Source organism: Neolamprologus brichardi, chromosome 7 (genome assembly GCF_056152115.1).
Source record: "Neolamprologus brichardi isolate AB-2024 chromosome 7, ASM5615211v1, whole genome shotgun sequence".
NCBI classification, from domain to species: domain Eukaryota; kingdom Metazoa; phylum Chordata; class Actinopteri; order Cichliformes; family Cichlidae; genus Neolamprologus; species Neolamprologus brichardi.
The window spans coordinates 68,942,605-68,963,748 of NC_142110.1; the positions used below are offsets into that span (position 1 = coordinate 68,942,605).

Genomic DNA, 21,144 nt, shown 5'->3' on the forward strand with positions numbered 1-21,144 from the left:
CCTCAGCTTTCACAGGATGGAGACAAGCCAACCACACACAGCGCCACCTGCAGGGCCTTTTAAGAATTTTCTCTCTCTTTGCATTGCTGCTGATCATACTGTTAGACATGTTTCATATGCTGTGGTATGAAATGTGACACAAGGAGGCCGTTTGATGATTTTCTAATAAAGTTTCACTCATCAACTGACTACCTCATTAAAATAATCATCATATTAATCAAAGATTCAAGTAATTTTATTTTTGTTATGCATCATCATGAAGAAAGCTCTGTGTAGTGGCAGTTCCTTTTGTTTGACAAACCAAACATCCCACAATTAAAAGTCCACAAGCCACTGCTGCACTGAGATCATATTTCGTACGCAGGCAAAAGAAGTCCACTGTCCAAACTTGAAAGTTGCGTTTTTATGGTTTATTCATCCAGTTTGGCAACAACAAGATCCTGCTGCTTCTCCTGCTCTGGTAAAAACCATAGGCCCACCCGTGCATGCTGGTCCTGTACCAGTCTCTTTATTTATAGAAACAAAATGGCCCTACAGCTCTTACTGACTAATTTAACAAAGTAACATCAAACAAACATTGAAACAAATATTAACCACCAAATAAACTTGTAAATAAACCCCAAAATATAAGTAAACTAACAACAAACTTTAACTAATTTCAAAATAATAAAAAATAAAGAACAGATAGCTCCAGCACTCTGTAAAGTCTGTCCTTCATCCTGAGCTCAGCTTCAGCTTAAAGGACGCTCCTCCTCCTCCCGCTGAGGTGTTGACAGCGCTCTTCCTTGCTCACCTGCAGGAGGCGCCGCTTCCAGCAGAGATGCAGACAGCTGCAGCTTCAGAGGCGGGAGGCGGTCTGCGAGCTCCCACCATGCCCCAGGTAGAGCGACTGCTGAGGGGAGGCTTGGCCTGCAGGGGATGCTCACCTGGAGGGAGACACTGTACAAACGCCCTGAGACGGCCCGAGGGAGAAAACCTGTTTGCAGCTCCACAAATATCATCAGTTTCTTTTTAGTAGAATTAAATAAATAATAAATAATAAAATAAAGACTTTTCTTCAAGTGCTGACAATAAAATGTTTGAATAATATTGGAAAATGTGGATGTCTCAAAATGACTTCATTAAACTCCAAAATAAACATCATCAGCAATAATGCTAATGATTAAGCTAGCACTGGTGAGAGTGGGAAGGAAAAACTCCCTTTTAACAGGAAGAATGATGATGATGATGATGATGATGATGATGAGAGTGATGATGGTGATGATAGTGATGATAGTGATGATGATGATGATGAGAGTGATGATGGTGATGATAGTGATGATGATGATAGTGATGATGATGATGAGGATGATGAGGATGATGATGATGATGATGCTGCTGCTGCTGATGAGGATGATGATGATGCTTATGTGCTGTTTCTCACTTAAACAGAAGCACACTGGGAATTATCGTAGTCTGTGGGGTTATGTTGATGATGATGATGATAGTGATGATGATGATGATGATGATAGTGATGATGATGATGATGATGATGATGATAGTGATGATGATGATGATGATGAGGATGATGATGATGATGATGATGATGATAGTGATGATGATAAACAGAAGCAGACTGGGAATTATCGTAGTCTGTGGGGTTATGTTGGTTGGCGGTGGCTGGGCTAACAGGATGGAGCAGCTTCCTCAGTGATCTTCGGCGCTCAGGGACGCCTGTGAGCAAACGCCACCATCTGTCAGCGAGCTGCAGCCAAACCTGCAGGAAGCTTCATTTACACGTGCAACTCTACAGCTCCTCGGATTTTAACCTGCACCTTTGTGCCTCCAGTCAAACATGAAGCCAGATGAGCTGAAAGTGCTGAAAGACATTAAAGAGTTTTCTCTGCTTTCTGAAGACATCACATCAAATTATGGGTCAAACGATTGATTGGCTTCAGATCTATCGATTGTGACAGTGATCATCACACAGCATCTCCCAGCGAGTCCCATTTCCTAACCTCGAGTTTAAAGGATCTCCTGATTCTGCTCCAAATGTCCTGAATCTGAAAAACTGAGCTTTGATCTCGTGTCTTTTTTAAATTTTCTTCCTCTTGTGCAGCACGGTGGTAAACACCGGTGTTTCACAGAAGAAGGTCCTGAGTTCACCATGGCCGGGGTCTTTCTGTGTGGAGTTTGCATGTTCTCCCCGTGGTTGCGTGGGTTCTCTCCCACAGTCCAAACACATGCAGCTAAGTGGGGGCAGGTTAACTGGTAACTCTAAATTGCCCACAGGTGCGAATGGTTTTCTGTTTCTATGTGTTAGCCTGGCGACCTGTCCAGGGTGTACCCCGCCTCCTGCTGATGAGGAAGAGGATGCATGGATGGATGTTTTCCTCTAAAACCAGTTCAAAAATAAAGATATTCCTTTTTGAGGAAACTTGGCCATCTTTAAAATGACAGAAGGAAGATTTTAGAGTTTTATTTTCTGTGTTAGAGGGTTAGACCAGCTGTGACAAGCAGATCGCCTCCACTGTGGGCGGAGCTTTAAGATCCCTGCTACACGATGTCTGCCTTTTGTTTATCATTTCAGCTCAGTCAACAACAAAAAATCTTAAATCTATTTTATTTATCAATTCTATTATTTGTAACTTCATTGTTATGAACTCCGGGTGGAGGGGCCCCTCATGTATGTACCCAGGACCCCCCAGGCTCTAGGACTGCCACTGTGTCATCTGTGGCTGCATAAACGAGACTTACAGATAGAAAAGCTTAAATGTTTTATATTTATGGTTTATTGATTTAAAAAGGACACATGAGTGTAAACGTGCCAAACAACAAACTTAACACACCATCATAAATGCATAAAATCACATCATAAAACATCAGTGTGGTGTAAAAATGATCTGTACGCATTGATGAGCTGCTGTGACGTCACAGCTTCACTGAGTGCTTTTAGGAACGATAGTGTCCCAAAACGTCGGCTGCATCCTCCGGAGGCCGCATTTGAAGGCCGATTACGTCACAGCCAGGCGACGAAGGCTGTCCCAATTCGTCAACTCCTTCAAATGCGTCCTTCATTTCCCCGAATTTGAAGGATGGGTCGGGTGTGTCCTTCGTGGCCTACCATATCCCAGAATTCATAGCGCGGCCCAGCCAAACTCCAGTTTCCAACAATGGCGGCTGCTACTAAGTTTTAATATTACTCTCATTAATCTTTCTGGGTCACAAAATAAACTTTTAACATGTTTTCAGGCGAGAAAGTAGCTGTGTAAACATCAAATATCTGCTCGGTTTATCAAGATATCACATATTTGCAAAAGTGTGCCGACGTTTTCAGAGACGTCTGTTACCCACCAGCTCGATAGCTAGCCGGGGGGTTCAATGGTCACTCGAGCCGTCGAGAGCAGCGGACTCCCGGCTTCATCGTTTTCAGACCCGCTCTTTCGCTACTCAGGTTAAACATGATATATACGTCGCTTAGATAACTCAAAAATGTAATTGTTTGGCTTTTTTCGGTGTTTGGCTGAGATCAAAGTTATTAGATTAAATAAAACTTTATTAATCATCGGGTGGGTTCCTCATTTTCACACAGCTGAATAAACGTCAAACATCAAAGTGTGAGACGGTCGAGAATTTACTCCAGTGTCCTGTTATATGTTAGACAGCAAGGAGCAGACGGCGAGTTTATTAAACTCCACAGACACAGCGGTGACGCTGATCTGAAGGCTGGACCGTCACATTTCACAGCCTCGCACTAGACCGCGAAGGCCGGGTCCTCCGAAGGATGCAGTCAACGTTTTGGGACACAGCTGATGTCACACTGAACATGATGATGCTGCTCTAATGTCACAGGAAGGTGATGCCCAGCAGGGGGCGCTCTGAGCAAACAGACTGCAGGCAGCCTCCCCCTCTGCTTCCCGCAGCATCGCCTGACATCGGCTCTAACGAGGTTTCACTGAAGCAGGAAGCAGATGTTCCAGTTCAGGTTAAAGTTTGGTTGTCAGTCTGGGCAGGTTGGTTTCCCTGCAGAGGGTCAGAGGGCGGAGTTCCACATCACCTCCATCACACACTTCAACGCATCAGCACCACAGTTTTCTGCCAGTTTCCAGCTTTTAATCATCACTCTTGTGTCAGATAATTGTGGTGATCATGATCTTTTATTTCTCAGTATTCTCTGACACTGGACACAAAAACTGCCGTTTCTTAGATTAACGGTCAGGTTCACCTGTGTCCACCTGAGAAAAGCTTCAAACTTTCAGTTTATTAAAGCAACACGAAGATAATAAACGAAATATGATGGCTGATGAAATGATTTCATTTGCTGGGGCAGGTGGAGAGGAGCGAGCGGAGCAGAAGGTCAGACGGCGGGGATGCAGGCTGAAACGGCTCTGCAATCACTGGGGATTCTGGGTAATTTTGAGGGACGGCGTGTTTGCAGGAGCTGCAGGGAGCCGCCTGCTGGCCGTCCCAGCTGCTGAGGAGGAGGACCTGCGTGGCAGGAGGTGGCAGGAGGGTTTGAGTGGCATCACCAGGCGACAGCTGCCGGGCCACGGCTGCACCCCTCACCGCCTCGCCAGGATGCTCCTCACCGTCTGACAGCGTAAACACACAGCTGGAAGCGGGTGGAGGGGGAAGTGATGGGGAGTCGCTCGGGGGGGCTGAGGGATCCTGAACAGGCCGGGAGGTGAACGCGAGCTGTCCATCTGGCACCGTCAGAGGCAATTAAACGTATTCCACAGACTTTCCATCATATAAATTATTATTATTATTGTTATTATTGTTAATATTATTGTTGTTGTTATTATTACTGTTATTTTTATTTTATTTTATTTTATTTTATTTTATTTTATTTTATTTTATTTTATTTTATTTTTATTTTATTTTTATTTTATTTTTATATTTATAGTTATTGTTGAACAGGAAAACAGCGAGAAATCAAAGCTGAGGCCAGAAAAAATTTCCCTTTTTGACTCAATTTAATTATTAACAGTCACCTCGAGGTGCTTCATACTGTACAGACCCTACAATCAGTCAGAGACACCCTTTGACTGAGCACTTGGTGGCAGTGGGAAGGAAAAACTGTGTTTGAAGCCCTCGCCGGACTCAGAGATCCTGCAAAGGCACAGGTTTCTTCTTCTCGTCATACGTTGAAGAACTGCATGATGCTGCAGATGTTTTCTGTCCAGCTGTTACTCTGTACTTTACAGCACAAACAGAGGTTTGTGAATGCAGCCTCCGCCGAGGATCCTGCCGGCCTTCCCAGCTCAGCTTTGTTTAAACTGATCGATACTTCCTGTTTCCCGTTTGATGGATTATTCAGTGACGCTGGTTTTGTTTCTCCTGCTGCGGATCGATGTTCCACCTTGTTTATTTGTTTTCTGTCCAAATGTGAAGAATCGGCAGAAGATCGATGCAGCAGAACATTACAGCAGGAAGAGGAGCTGGGTTTGGACATCTCCATCAGCCCGGCTTAAAAGACGGACCAATGTGACATCAGCGCGTTTGTGGGCCAGGAAGCGTCTGGTGTGGGTTTGGCGATGAGCAGGTGTGGTCGGCGTGCTCAGAGCACAACACCGCGTGTTTGAATCCAAGCCTCAAAGCTTCAGCTTTTAAAAAGCGTCCCTGCGGAGAGAGCGGGAAGCGTCCGCCGCACAGTTCTGCTCAGGTGTTCGCTCAGGTGCTGATTGGCCGTTCACCTCTCCCCCGTCCTCACGCCGCCAACCTGAAAAACACAAACAGGACAAAGACGTAAAATCACAGAAGATTTATGGACAAATAAAAACTGTCTGAATCAGGAGAGTCGGTGTGTGAGCTGTGCCGGCTGTGGATGAATACATCGATAAAATAGTTCACAGAGCCACAGTGATATAAAGATCTCTTTAAATTTAGTTTTCCAGATCAAAACTGTAATTTGTGGTCGTGCACACAGCTCTGCGGCGGAGGTCGTGATGTGCAGCCTCGGCCTCCTGAACGCGAACCCTGTTCGGATTTCTCCCTGAATCCGGCTCATTGTGAGGAGAGCTTAGGATCCTCGCTCGGCCCATTCGTCGCTGCGGGATCAGGATCAAACTCAAAAGACGAGCTGCTGCATCTGAAATGTACACAAGTGGTTGGTTAAAGCGAGCCCCCCCCCCCGCACGTGGAGGAAATGCAGGAGGTGTAAGCCTCTTAGCGCCTCGTATCCTCCGAGGGTCGCGCTGAAATTGAACAGCTTCCAGCTTTTCCCTCTTGTTTGTCAGAGCAGATGTTGGAGCTCAATGGGAAGCTTAATGCTACCTACCCTCCACGCCGTATCGCCTCCCATCATGCCGAGCGTGTCGGGGGGGCAGATAAAGAAAACGTTTAGCCTCATTCATCTGCCTGATGGCACGCTGACGCTACAAAGACTCTCCTGCTGTCAGAAAATGAATCGCAGAGAAGCATTCAGAGCAAAGACGCCGGCCTGTAATCTGGACACTGGGATTATACTCTGAAGGCTGTCACTGCGGTACGGTGGCTCTGAAGGTCACGCACATTTACTAAAAACATGAATAAAGAGAAAATCACAAACATGTGGGAGACCTGCTGCACGGAGAGAAAACGCTCAGCGGCGAGGCCGCTAAAGGCCGAGAGACACGTGCCGTGTTTCAGGGACAGCTGTTTGCAGGGTCTCATCTTGTTTCTGGGATTAGGCGTGTCTGTCAGATTAGAACAGAACAGTGCTGCACACCCGCTGTGCTGGAGCAAAATAGAAATATGAGACGAGAGGAGTCGATACAGACACATCGCAGAACGATTCAGTCGTGTTTGGGGGCGCGGCCTTCAGTCGTGTTCGCTGGAGCGTGTTTCGCTGATGAAGTCGCTTCTTGGTCGTGTTTGTCTGACTTCACTGGATTTTTGAGATCTGGTGCTGTGGAACATTTTACTCTTAAATGTTGACTTTAAGTAATTGGATTACATGTAAAGTGTTATTAAGAATGATTCAGAAAAATATAATTAACTAAATAAACTCTGAATTTAAATTATAATTACTAAATAAATATTAATGTCAATTTAAAAAAGTATTAAAATAAAAATATTGATACTTTATACGTTTTTCAGTGCTGTGGTTACGTAAAGTAACCACGGAGGAAGACGTGGCGTGGGGGGAGGCGTGGTGTAGAGGCGGGAGGTTTAGAAGCAGCCAATCCAAGAGCGTCATTCATCTCTTTTAATTTAGAAACATAACGTCTGCAGAGGTCGACTGTGTGTGTGTGTGTTTGTGTGTTTGTGTGTTTGTGTGTGTGTGTGTGTGTGTGTGTTTGTGTGTTTGTGTGTTTGTGTGTTTGTGTTTGTGTGTGTGTGTTTGTGTGTGTGTGTTTGTGTGTGTGTGTGTTTGTGTGTTTGTGTGTTTGTGTGTGTGTGTGTGTGTGTGTGTGTTTGTTTGTGTGTGTGTGTTTGTGTGTTTGTGTGTGTGTGTGTGTGTGTGTGTGTTTGTTTGTGTGTTTGTGTGTGTGTGTGTGTGTGTGTGTGTGTTTGTTTGTGTGTGTTTGTTTGTGTGTGTGTGTTTGTGTGTTTGTGTCTGTTTGTGTGTTTGTGTTTGTTTGTGTGTGTGTTTGTGTGTGTGTGTTTGTGTTTATGTGTGTGTGTGTGTGTGTGTGTTTGTGTGTGTGTGTGTGTGTGTTTGTGTGTTTGTGTCTGTTTGTGTGTTTGTGTTTGTTTGTGTGTGTGTTTGTGTGTGTGTGTTTGTGTTTATGTGTGTGTGTGTGTGTGTGTGTGTGTGTGTTTGTTTGTGTGTTTGTGTGTGTGTGTGTGTGTGTGTGTGTGTGTGTGTTTGTTTGTGTGTTTGTTTGTGTGTGTGTGTGTGTGTGTTTGTGTGTTTGTTTGTGTGTGTGTGTGTTTGTTTGTGTGTTTCTGTTTGTTTGTGTGTTTGTGTGTGTGTGTGTGTTTGTGTTTATGTGTGTGTGTGTGTCTGTGTGTGTGTGTGTTTGTTTGTGTGTTTGTGTGTGTGTGTGTGTGTGTGTGTGTGTTTGTTTGTGTGTTTGTTTGTGTGTGTGTGTGTGTGTTTGTTTGTGTGTGTGTGTGTTTGTTTGTGTGTTTGTGTGTGTGTGTGTGTGTGTGTGTGTGTTTGTTTGTGTGTTTGTTTGTGTGTGTGTTTGTGTGTTTGTTTGTGTGTGTGTGTGTTTGTTTGTGTGTTTCTGTTTGTTTGTGTGTTTGTGTGTGTGTGTGTGTTTGTGTTTATGTGTGTGTGTGTGTCTGTGTGTGTGTGTGTGTCTGTGTGTGTGTGTGTTTCTGTGAGTGTGTTTGTGTGTCTGTGTGTGTGTTTGTGTTTGTTTGTGTGTGTTTCTGTGTGTGTGTGTGTGTGTTTCTGTGAGTGTGTTTGTGTGTTTGTTTGTGTGTTTCTGTTTGTTTGTGTGTGTTTCTGTGTGTGTGTGTGTGTGTTTCTGTGAGTGTGTGTGTGTCTGTGTTTGTGTGTGTGTCTGTGTGTGTTTCTGGGATCTTCTCCCTGTTATTTGTATTTAAGCAGATTTATTCATATTTTAACTCTCCGGATTTATAACTTTGTAAAACTCCTCCACTTCTGTCCTCCACTTCTGTCCTCCCCTTCTGTCCTCCCCTTCTGTCCGCCTGTCCTCCCCTCCTGTCCTCCCCTTCTATCCTCCCCTTCTCTCCTCCCCTCCTGTCCTCCCCTTCTATCCTCCCCTTCTCTCCTCCCTTTCTGTCCTCCCCTCCTGTCCTCCCTTTCTGTCCTCCCTTTCTGTCCTCCCCTTCTGTCCTCCCCTTCTGTCCTCTTGTCCTCCCCTTCTGTCCGCCTTTCCTCCACTTCTGTCCTCCACTTCTGTCCTCCCCTTCTGTCCTCCCCTTCTGTCCTCTTGTCCTCCCCTTCTGTCCGCCTGTCCTCCCCTCCTGTCCTCCCCTTCTATCCTCCCCTTCTCTCCTCCCCTCCTGTCCTCCCCTTCTATCCTCCCCTTCTCTCCTCCCTTTCTGTCCTCCCCTCCTGTCCTCCCTTTCTGTCCTCCCCTCCTGTCCTCCCCTCCAGTCTTCCCCTTCTGTCCTCTTGTCCTCCCCTTCTGTCCGCCTTTCCTCCACTTCTGTCCTCCACTTCTGTCCTCCCCTTCTGTCCTCCCCTTCTGTCCTCTTGTCCTCCCCTTCTGTCCGCCTGTCCTCCCCTCCTGTCCTCCCCTTCTATCCTCCCCTTCTCTCCTCCCCTCCTGTCCTCCCCTTCTATCCTCCCCTTCTCTCCTCCCTTTCTGTCCTCCCCTCCTGTCCTCCCTTTCTGTCCTCCCCTCCAGTCTTCCCCTTCTGTCCTCTTGTCCTCCCCTTCTGTCCGCCTGTCCTCCCCTCCTGTCCTCCCCTTCTATCCTCCCCTTCTATCCTCCCCTTCTCTCCTCCCTTTCTGTCCTCCCCTTCTATCCTCCCCTTCTCTCCTCCCCTCCTGTCCTCCCCTTCTATCCTCCCCTTCTCTCCTCCCCTCCTGTTTTCCCCTCCTGTCCTCCCCTCCTGTCTTCCCCTCCTGTCCTCCCCTCCTGTCCTCCCCTCCTGTCTTCTCCTCCTTTCCTCCCCTCCTGTCTTCCCCTCCTGTCCTCCCCTCCTGTCCTCCCTTTTTGTCCTCCCCTCCTGTCCTCCCTTTCTGTCCTCCCCTTCTTTCCTCCCTTTTTGTCCTCCCCTCCTGTCCTCCCCTCCTGTCTTCCCCTCCTTTCCTCCCCTCCTGTCCTCCCCTCCTGTCTTCCCTTTCTATCCTCCCCTTCTCTCCTCCCCTCCTGTCTTCCCCTCCTGTCCTCCCCTTCTATCCTCCCCTTCTATCCTCCCCTTCTCTCCTCCCTTTCTGTCCTCCCCTTCTATCCTCCCCTTCTCTCCTCCCTTTCTGTCCTCCCCTTCTATCCTCCCCTTCTCTCCTCCCCTCCTGTCCTCCCCTTCTCTCCTCCCTTTCTGTCCTCCCCTTCTATCCTCCCCTTCTATCCTCCCCTTCTCTCCTCCCCTCCTGTCCTCCCCTTCTATCCTCCCCTTCTCTCCTCCCTTTCTGTCCTCCCCTCCTGTCCTCCCTTTCTGTCCTCCCCTCCTGTCCTCCCCTCCAGTCTTCCCCTTCTGTCCTCTTGTCCTCCCCTTCTGTCCGCCTGTCCTCCCCTCCTGTCCTCCCCTTCTATCCTCCCCTTCTATCCTCCCCTTCTCTCCTCCCTTTCTGTCCTCCCCTTCTATCCTCCCCTTCTCTCCTCCCCTCCTGTCCTCCCCTTCTATCCTCCCCTTCTCTCCTCCCCTCCTGTCCTCCCCTCCTGTCTTCCCCTCCTGTCCTCCCCTCCTGTCTTCTCCTCCTTTCCTCCCCTCCTGTCTTCCCCTCCTGTCCTCCCCTCCTGTCCTCCTGTCCCAGCTCTTCTGCTGTCAGACGGTCATGTTAGCACCTGTAACCTGATGAACCTCATGAATTTGTTGCCAAACTGATGATGAAAGACAGTAAAAAGCGTAGAATAAAAACAGACGTCTGGCTGTGACTGTTGTTCTCTGTAATACTAACGTCTAACGTCTCCAGGATGACGTCTTCCATCGAAGCTCTCAGAGGGTTGGACGTTGTTTGTTTCTGTCAGTCTTCAGCATTTAGGACGACGCCTTTGGTTTCCTCTTCACACATTCAGGTGCCAATGAAAGCTCGTGGGGTCCTCTGCAGCGGAGGACGCCGCCCGGCCGTCTGTGACGGCGATCATTAATGTGCGTATGTACTTTGTGTGTTATTTTGTGTGTACTGGCTGCTGTCAGGTTTTTCCTGGTTAAAATAAATCAGGTAAAAGTTTTACTTGAATTTGACATCCTGCTGATGTCACAGCGATGCTGTGGAGCACACCCCGAGGCCTGGACGCTGCTTTGTGTCTACGAGTTTGGGGAAAAATTCTGCTTCTCTGAAAACATCAAAATCAATCTGAGCAGCGAAGCTACCAAAGAGCAGAACGAATATTTACACTTCCACACGATCATCTGCTGTTTCATGATGAATATAAAAACAGATCAGTGTTCGTTCATAAACCGGGTTTGATAAGTGATTAAATCCTTTAATCAAATGAGCTGCTGATGTAAAAGCTCTCACATATTTATGAATGAGTTTTATTTAAAAGCTCTTATTGTTGTTTTAAAATGCTAAAGTCTTTGTGGTCTTTGCGTCTGCGCTCGGCTCCTGTGCGCTCGAGTTATTTTGAAACGATTACGGAGGAAACTGTTAAGAAATGAGTCATGGCAAAAACTCAGGTGGGTGCTGCGCTGCGGTCGGCACACTTACACCTGAAAACCAACGTGATGAGCTCAACGTGACAGTTTCATGCATCAACCATATGCATATAAGAATATGAGCTGAACTCATCCTGAAACAGTCCTTCAATAATTTTTGGATTTAAGACAAAACAGACGAATAAATAAATTCTTTTAAAAAAAAACATTTTTCCAAGATGAATTAATTAAAAGCTAAATTACAAAAGGATTCATTTAAATATTTAACAGGATGCTCATATTTAGGTTTGAATTTCAGTTTGTTTCTGTGTTTAAATGATTAAATATAATAAATGTAATAATATAATTATAGTTCGTGTTAAAAGCACAAACTGAATTCACATTAAAGATGAAACGACTCCATAAATCTAATCAGATGCAGAAAAACAAAAAGGTCATTTTGTAAATAAAGAACAGATTTTTATTGGTTAAACCTGGACGTTTGTTTTGGTTGGATGGTTGTGCGAGGACGCCCCTCGTGTGCGCTGCTCTGGATTTAATCAAAGCGTCAGTTTTACAGCAGTGCAGCGAACGCGGCGCCGTCCTCTTTATTTAAAGATCAATAACAGCTGGATGACGGCTCGTTAAACGTGTGGAGGGTTTGAACTGGAACCTGGATAATGTTGTTAGAAATACGAGTGACACGAGCGCGTGGACGCTGAGGCCGCGGCTCGTTAGATCAGCAGCTCGTTATGTGTGTGAAGAAGAGCAGGCGGGTTAATAAAACTAGGCTTTAATGATACGTGAGGATTACAAACATCTGATCAACATAGAAAAACTGTCTCAACCTTCCTGTTAACAAATCAGAGTCTGCCCCGCCCCCCGGGGGCCGCGCAGACCCGTGGAAACGCTCTACACGTTCGCCGTGCCTCTGCTGTGCTCGTGTGGCTCCAACTGGCTCTGGCAGCGCAGCCGGCGGTCTCGGGCCGCCGTCTGCAGTAATCCGTTTAACGACGAGGCGCCGGCGTGCAGGGGCCCCGGGGGGCCGTAGGCGGAGTATCCGGGGATGAAGGGGGAGGCGTAATAGAAGTGTCGGGGCAAGGCGGGGCCGTGGGGGAACGGGGTCCGTTGCTGCCCCGCCCCCACGCTCTGTGAGTCACTACATCCTTTGCTTTTGTCCGAAGACGTGGCGATCTCGGCGAGCGACCAGAGTTTGGGTTTGGGGGCCACGTTCGGCCCCTGGGTGGTGCCGCAGGGGCGCTCCTTAGACCGCGGGCTCGGCGTGCGCGCCCCCTCCAGCACTCTGAGCGTTTCCGGGGGGGCGCTCCGAGGAGGGTCCGCCGACATGTCCACGGGTCTGCGGTCCACGGGGGAGTCCTTAAAGTCCAGCTCGTCGAATCCTCGATCGGCGTCGCTGCCGCCGTCGTCTCTGAACGCCACGCTGCGGGAGTCTGGGGGGGAGGCGGGGACAGGTCAGAGCAAACACACATCAGCGTTCAGCGTGCAGGGTTATGAGTTTGATTCAAACACACACAAACAAAATGCGCTGCATATTAGACCCCGCCCCCTCACATCTGCCTTATGGTCAAAGCCAATCAGCAGCGACTCTCACGACCAATGAATCGACTTTAAAGAAGAAAGAAAAGAGTTCAGCCTGAAAGTGTTTGATTCGTCCAGATCAATGACATCATCAGTGAGAAATAATCAATCAGAAGAACGCCGCCGCCGACCGTCTCCACGCTTCAGCATCATTAAGCGTCCACGCTCCCGTTTCTCTCGCCGTGCGCCCGCCGCTCTTCCAGAACATTCTTTGATTTTAGCCGATGATCTGATAAAGTCTGATCAATAATCTGATCTATAAACAGACCTGATCAGGACGGACCGCTCGCTCACACTCTCACACTAAAACCACAGATTTTATAAAAACCTCGTGAAACTGTTTCCACAGCAGCCGCTGCGATGATGTCATCACCTACAAGAACGGACGGAGAGGAGCGCCGGCTCTGTGCAAACGTCTCCGGGTTCCCGACGCGTGTCACGTGCAGGTCATTTTAAAACCCATCAATTAATCGATCAATCGATGGATGGACCCCTCCCCCCTCACTCACCAGCCTCACGCTTCGGCTCCGTCTCCTCGCCGCTCGCCTTCAGTGGCTCCTCGTCTTCTTCGTTGCGTTCCAGGTCGATGTTGTCCTCCTCTTCCTCGTCCTCGCTCCTGTTCCGTGGCGTCCACGTCATCTTGTTCTCCTTCTTCAGCCGGCGCCGGGCGTTGGCGAACCAGGTGGACACCTGCGTCAGGGTCATCTTTGTGATGATGGCCAGCATGATCTTCTCGCCCTTGGTGGGGTACGGGTTCTTCCGGTGCTCGCTAAGCCAGGCCTTCAGCGTGGCCGTGGCATCCCGTGTGGCGTTCTTCCTGTAGGCGGGGTCTCCATACGGATATGGGCCCAGCGCCCCAAACGGGTGGTAGTCCAAGGACCCGGAGATGCCCGAGGACGGGTCGTAACCCGGACTCTGAAACAGAAACCATCATGTTAGCGGTCAGCTCGAGTTCCCACGCAGTTTAACCCGAGGGTCACATGACCACACGGCTTCAAACTACAGACCCAAACACAGACGGAGGAAAGACCTCGCTCAGTCAGTTTAATCCACCGGAAAATCTCAGCCTCACAAAAATGTACAAGGTTCCTCCTTCAATTTAAAATACATTTAAAAAATAATTTAAAAATAATTTAATTTTTAAATTATTAAAGAATAAGTAAAAATAAATATAAAAATAAGTTTAAAACATTAAAAATATTAATGTTAATAAAAACATTAAAAATAATTTGCATTTTTTTTTTAAATAAAATAAATTAAAGAATAATTAAAACTAAATTTAGAAATTAAATTAATAAATATGAATAATAATTAATTCAAAAATAAATGACAAATAATTAAAAGTTATTTTTTTATCTTATAAATAAGATTTTCAAAAAAGATAAAAAACAGATTAAAATGAATTTTAAATAAATGTAATAATAAATTCAAAAATCATTGAAAATAAATGAGAAAAATAACTTTTTGAAGAGCACTGATATTTTCATTGTACGGACCGGAACCCGAGCCCTCCGCGCGCACTCACCACATAGGAGCTGAGCGCCGCGGCGGCGCGCGGCTCCCCTCCGTACGGCAGCTGGGGGCCGAAGCCGGGGGAGGTCGCCGGTCCGGAGTACGGAGCGAAGGCGGAGCCGGACGCGGAGCGGCCGAGCTCCTCGGAGCGCGCTCCCAGGAGGAGGCCGGAGCCGAAGGAGGAGTGCAGAGCCAGAGGCGCGTGGGGCTGGAACAGGAAGCCCTGAGGGTACGACATGACTTTTACGCGCGGGAGAAGTCGCGTCGGAGCGCGGGACGGAGGAGGGAAGAGCGGGCGGACAGGAGCGGGAGTTCCAGGAGCATCGCAGGAGGCTCGCGGCGGCACTTTGTCCGCTCCGGCTCTGCGCACCGATCTGCGCCGAACCCGCAGACAGACTGAGCGGAGAGGAGGCTCAGCTCCACCTCCGCACGCTCACACCTCCTCCTGCTCGCTCTCTCCTCTCCCCTCAGCCCGCGCGCACTCTGCGAGCAGGTGGAACTAACGCGACCCTACAAAATAAAAGCACCAGGATAATAAGGCTTCACGTTCCTCACACCTGCAGAGTTTCTGACTGTTTGTGCACGAAACACGTCATCAAAGTGCGCCGTGGACCAACATGTAGTTTATGAAATATTCCAAATGATTGTGACAAACAAACACGTGGGACCCGCAGGACTGTTAAACTGGCTACTCCACTCTTTAGCTCCTTTGGTTTGACTTAGCCAATAAAAACTTTCGGTTTAGGTTTAGCCAATAAAAATGCTTGGTTAGGTTCTTGGTTTAAATAAACTCCCAGCAGGACACTAACATGAGTTAATCTGTGTTCGGAGTGCAGAGGGTTTAAACCTGCATTACACCTGCCGGCCACCAGATGGCGATAGCAGTGGTTTCAAAGTGACTGTAGCTCTGCAGGGGTTTCTCATGTGACGTCACGCACACATTGGATTGGACGTGATACGACCTGCATTCACGTTGGTTGTTAGCATGTTGCTGCGTTCGCTTGTAGTTTGCACTGAAGACGATGATACGTCTGCAAACGCTCAACAAGAGCTCGCTGAGTGGGAGTAAAACTTGAAAATGTGAGCTCCAAACAGGAAATAGAAATATTTCACCCTCAGAGTTCAGAGTTGAACGACTTTTGCTTTAAAGGCAAATGATTATAATTCAATTTTTAGTAGTTGGCAGGTGTTTGCAGACAAGTTGGCATCTGCCATACAAACTATAGCAAAGAGAGGTTATCGTGCTGTGTTTCAGGAGGAAGGATTATGCTCATTGGCTAAAACATGTGATTGGCTGGTCATTAGCCCATGAGTGCGCGGTTCAACAGCTCTGGTTTTAAAAAAACGCTCATGCTGAGGTTTTGAAACTTAAGCAGATGACGTATCAGATGCTACATCACAATTAACAGCCTCAGGGGTCAGTAGGAAAAACTAACTTCTACACAGAGGAAAAATCATCAGGAGGCGGGGTTTGAGTATCACAAAAGTTACATTCCTTCATTCATTTTCAGTTTAATTGATTACTTCCTGTAGAAATGTCATCAGTTATAATTGTGTGACTTAAGAAGCGTTCAGGGCGTGATGTCACTTCAGGTGTTCGGGATTCCACTGATGCGTAACAGGTGATGGTGTGAGCAGGACAGATGCCGTGACAAGCAGTACAATCCTGTGAAACATCAAACCCGGCCGTCCCGCTCTCTCTGCTGAACGGTGTTGAATTATGAACTTGGTGGCGATCAATCTGCTGACTGATTGGTGTGGGTGTGGGAGAGCGTGGACACCTGTGGCTGATGCTGAGTGTCCTGAGAGCAGCTCAGTGAACTTTGAGGATCTAAGCCCACACCGCCTCCGCCTAATCTGATTAGTGGGGACTATAATTAGCAGAGTGCCAGCAAGGCGAACACTTCCCGCGTCAGTGGAAGTCCGGTCGCTGCTTTTCGGTGAAACCAGCTGAAGTCCACCTCTAATGGCCACGTCCACGGATTTTCAGAACGAGGCTGCAGGAATTTCCACGTTTGCAGGTAGGAGCACAGCGAGGAAGCCGAGTTCGGTGCATTAACTGCCGTTGATCCCAACGCTCCACAGGCCATTTCACGCCGTCACAGGTTCTCTCTCACAAACGTCATCCTGTTTGGAAATACGTTTACCATCATACTTTGGGATGTAAACAATAGTTACTACTACTAGTTAGACATTCCTGTAAATGCTACAAATATTTCATTTTAATTCCCTGTAAGCCTTTTGTTATAGTAAATAAATGAAGATTACAAAGCATCATGGGACTTTTCAATGACATTTTACTGTAAGTTTGCATAAACTTTATTTAAAAGATGGACAGCTGTGACCCAAAGAGGAACAGGACAGGTAAAAACAAAGACTCTAAATCAGCTAAAGAGACCAAACAGTTTGTGTATCAGGATGTAAACATGTTTATTTAACGTGGAGTCTATGGGGACGGACTTACTGTTGCCTCTGCTGGACATCACAGGAACTGCAGCTTTATTTAGTTTGAACTTTGGTAAAGTGAACAAAGATGGAGGTTACGAAACACAAATGTTAAGGTTTCAAAATCGACTTCGAAATGATGTCATGGGGGCTCCTTCCATCTTTGGTATACAGTCTGATTCAGCTCAGATCCTCATGCTGCACGTTCTTCTACCTCTAGGTCATCGATATTCCCGTGTTTTTGATCATGTGACTGATGGATGTCAGCGTAGTGCAGGATCTGAAATGTTAGGCAGAGTCACCTCGGCCTTTGTTTCCCGAATTAAGTTTAGTCTAGACTCCATTTTCATTTTATTAAGTCTGGGCCTGGCTTTAGTCTGAGATGTTTTTAATCCCTCCTCCTGCTTTAGGTGACGGTCTGAGTGAGACGGCTCGATTTGAGTCTGCGATGATGCGATGCTAAACGAATATTGATTTGCTGCAGTGAATCCTGGTAAAGTGAGCAGCCTCTCTCCGGCTGCACTGAGGGGGAAACAACGCGAGTCGGCTGATCCTCTGCAGAGGCTGAGCAGTTTAACAGAGACGTTTTCATGCTTTTTAAAGCATCTTTCATTAAAGCCCTCTGCACCGGCCGAGGTGCGCGCCTCTCCTCCTCCGCCTCCTCCTCGGGTGCTGATGATGCTCAGGAGGGCGAGCCCACCGAGGGCTTCCTGCTGGATGGAGTAATGACTCGGAAAAGCTCTTTCATCATCTCCACGGCGAGCCCCCCAGCAGGCCCGCCCCTGGAATGACACTGTTCTGCTGTTTTATCATATCAAAAAGTTATGTTCACAATTTGCACGAACAAAGTCGAACACTGAGGGAAGTGTGGCGGCGGCGTTTCCTCCGTATTCTCAGTGGCACGACTCTTTTGTGAAGATTTCCACATGAAAGGAGCGCTCGTTTGTTTCCTCCAGCAGCTCCCGAATGAGCTCAGCCCGCAGGGCAGATGTCCAGAGGTTACTTAACGACTGTGTGTTTAATTAATTGGAAAACACTCGTTTTTAATAGTTATTATTCAAGTATGAAATGCAATCCTTGTAATCTGTGTGCACACATAATTAGCACCCATGAGATTTCAGCATGCAGTGCTTCAGAGAGGAGACGGTTACATCAAACCGGCGCACATCCTCATTCAATGGTTGTTTACACGCTGATCAATGAGCACTGTAATCAAATGAGAGGCAGAATTTAAGAGTGCGGCGAGTCCATCGGCAGGAAATCAGTCTGCACTCAGGTCTGATCCTCTCACGGCTGTCTGATGAAGTGCTGGATCAGACCGAAGCTGTTTGCATTACAGAAAACCCAAACCAGGTGTGAGGGGACAGGTGTGAGAGGACAGGTGTAAGAGAGGACAGGTGTGAAAGAGAACAGGTGTGAGGGGACAGGTGTCAGAGGGGACAGGTGTGAAAGAGACCAGGTGTGAGGGGACAGGTGTGAGGGGGGACAGGTGTGAGAGGACAGGTGTGAAAGAGAACAGGTGTGAGGGGACAGGTGTGAAAGAGACCAGGTGTGAGAGAGGACAGGTGTGAGGGGGGACAGGTGTGAGAGGACAGGTGTGAGAGAGGACAGGTGTGAAAGAGAACAGGTGTGAGGGGACAGGTGTGAAAGAGAACAGGTGTGAGAGAGGACAGGTGTGAAAGAGAACAGGTGTGAGGGGACAGGTGTCAGAGGGGACAGGTGTGAAAGAGACCAGGTGTGAGGGGACAGGTGTGAGGGGACAGGTGTGAGGGGGGACAGGTGTGAGAGGACAGGTGTGAAAGAGAACAGGTGTGAGGGGACAGGTGTGAGAGGGAACAGGTGTGAGAGAGGAAAGGTATGGGGGGGACAGGTGTGAGAGGACAGGTGTGAGGGGAGACAGGTGTGAAAGAGAACAGGTGTGAGAGAGGACAGGTGTGAGGGAGGACAGGTGTGAGGGGGGACAGGTGTGAGAGAGGACAGGTGTGAGGGGACAGGTGTGAGAGGACAGGTGTGAGGAAGGAGAGGTGTGAGGGAGGACAGGTGTGAGAGAAGACAGGTGTGAGGGGACAGGTGTGAGAGGACAGGTGTGAGGGGAGACAGGTGTGAAAGAGAACAGGTGTGAGAGGGGACAGGTGTGAGAGAGGACAGGTGTGAGGGGGGACAGGTGTGAGAGGGGACATGCGTGAGAGGACTGGTGTGAGGGGGGACAGGTGTGAGAGAGGACAGGTGTGAAAAAGAACAGGTGTGAGAGGACAGGTGTGAGAGGGGACAGGTGTGAGGGGGGACAGGTGTGAGGGGGGACATGTGTGAGAGGACTGGTGTGAGGGGGGACAGGTGTGAGAGGACAGGTGTGAGAGAGGACAGGTGTGAGGGGGACAAGTGTGAGAGAGAACAGGTGTGAGAGGGGACAGGTGTGAGAGGACAAGTGTGAGAGAGAACAGGTGTGAGAGAGGACAGGTGTGAGAGAGAACAGGTGTGAAAAAGAACACGTGTGAGAGGACAGGTGTGAGAGGGGACAAGTGTGAGAGAGAACAGGTGTGAGAGGGGACAGGTGTGAGAGGACAAGTGTGAGAGAGAACAGGTGTGAGAGAGAACAGGTGTGAGAGAGGACAGGTGTGAAAAAGAACAGGTGTGAGGGGAGAGGTGTGAGAGGACAGGTGTGAGGGGGGGCAGGTGTGAGAGAGAACAGGTGTGAGGGGGGACAGGTGTGAGAGAGAACAGGTGTGAGGGGAGAGGTGTGAGAGGACAGGTGTGAGGGGGGGCAGGTGAGAGAGAGAACAGGTGTGAGGGGGGACAGGTGTGAGAGGGGACAGGTATAAAAAAAGGACAGGTGTGAGGGGACAGGTGTGAGGGGACAGGTGTGAGGGGGGAAAGTGTGAGAGGGGACAGGTGTGAGAGGACAGGTGTGAGGGGGGACAGGTGTGAGAGAGAACAGTTGAGAGGGGACAGATGTGGAGGGGGGACAGGTGTGACAGGGGACAGGTGTGAGGGGGGAAAGTGTGAGAGGGGACAGGTGTGAGAGGACAGGTGTGAAAAAGAACAGGTGTGAGGGGGACAGGTCTGAGAGCGGACAGGTGTGAGAGGGTACAGGTGTGAGAGGACAGGTGTGAGAGAGGACAGGTGTGAAAGAGAACAGGTGTGAGGGGACAGGTGTGAGAGAGGAAAGGTCTGGGGGGGGACAGGTGTGAGAGGACAGGTGTGAGGGGAGACAGGTGTGAAAGAGAACAGGTGTGAGGGGAGAGGTGTGAGAGGACAGGTGTGAGGGGAGGCAGGTGTGAGAGAGAACAGGTGTGAGGGGGGACGGGTGTGAGAGGGGACAGGTATGATAAAGGACAGGTGTGAGGGGACAGGTGTGAGGGGGGTGTGAGAGGACAGGTGTGAGAGAGGACAGGTGTGAAAAAGAACAGGTGTGAGGGGAGAGGTGTGAGAGGACAGGTGTGAGGGGGGGCAGGTGTGAGAGAGAACAGGTGTGAGGGGGGACAGGTGTGAGAGAGAACAGGTGTGAGGGGAGAGGTGTGAGAGGACAGGTGTGAGGGGGGGCAGGTGAGAGAGAGAACAGGTGTGAGGGGGGACAGGTGTGAGAGGGGACAGGTATAAAAAAAGGACAGGTGTGAGGGGACAGGTGTGAGGGGACAGGTGTGAGGGGGGAAAGTGTGAGAGGGGACAGGTGTGAGAGGACAGGTGTGAGGGGGGACAGGTGTGAGAGAGAACAGTTGAGAGGGGACAGATGTGGAGGGGGGACAGGTGTGAGAGGGGACAGGTGTGAGGGGGGAAAGTGTGAGAGGGGACAGGTGTGAGAGGACAGGTGTGAAAAAGAACAGGTGTGAGGGGGACAGGTCTGAGAGCGGACAGGTGTGAGAGGGTACAGGTGTGAGAGGACAGGTGTGAGAGAGGACAGGTGTGAAAGAGAACAGGTGTGAGGGGACAGGTGTGAGAGAGGAAAGGTCTGGGGGGGGACAGGTGTGAGAGGACAGGTGTGAGGGGAGACAGGTGTGAAAGAGAACAGGTGTGAGGGGAGAGGTGTGAGAGGACAGGTGTGAGGGGAGGCAGGTGTGAGAGAGAACAGGTGTGAGGGGGGACGGGTGTGAGAGGGGACAGGTATGATAAAGGACAGGTGTGAGGGGACAGGTGTGAGGGGGGTGTGAGAGGACAGGTGTGAGAGAGGACAGGTGTGAAAGAGAACAGGTGTGAGGGGACAGGTGTGAGGGGAGACAGGTGTGAAAGAGAACAGGTGTGAGAGAGGACAGGTGTGAGGGAGGACAGGTGTGGGGGGGCAGGTGTGAGAGAGGACAGGTGTGAGGGGACAGGTGTGAGAGGACAGGTGTGAGGGAGGACAGGTGTGAGGGAGGACAGGTGTGAGGGGTCAGGTGTGAGAGAGAACAGGTGTGAGGGGAGAGGTGTGAGAGGGGACATGTGTGAGGGGGGACAGGTGTGAGAGGACAGGTGTGAGAGAGAACAGGT

General features: G+C 48.9%; 1 protein-coding gene across 1 annotated transcript; it reads right to left on the reverse strand.

The window, feature by feature from the left end:
- Positions 1–12,038: 12,038 nt before the first annotated feature.
- Positions 12,039–14,671, reverse strand: irx5b (iroquois homeobox 5b). The gene is made up of 3 exons (XM_006807898.3): positions 14,252–14,671; positions 13,236–13,641; positions 12,039–12,578 (listed from the first exon to the last, which is right to left on the reverse strand). Exons 1-3 carry the CDS (start codon positions 14,474–14,476, stop codon positions 12,040–12,042), a joined length of 1,170 nt encoding a protein of 389 aa, XP_006807961.2. The 5' UTR covers positions 14,477–14,671; the 3' UTR covers position 12,039.
- Positions 14,672–21,144: the final 6,473 nt, after the last annotated feature.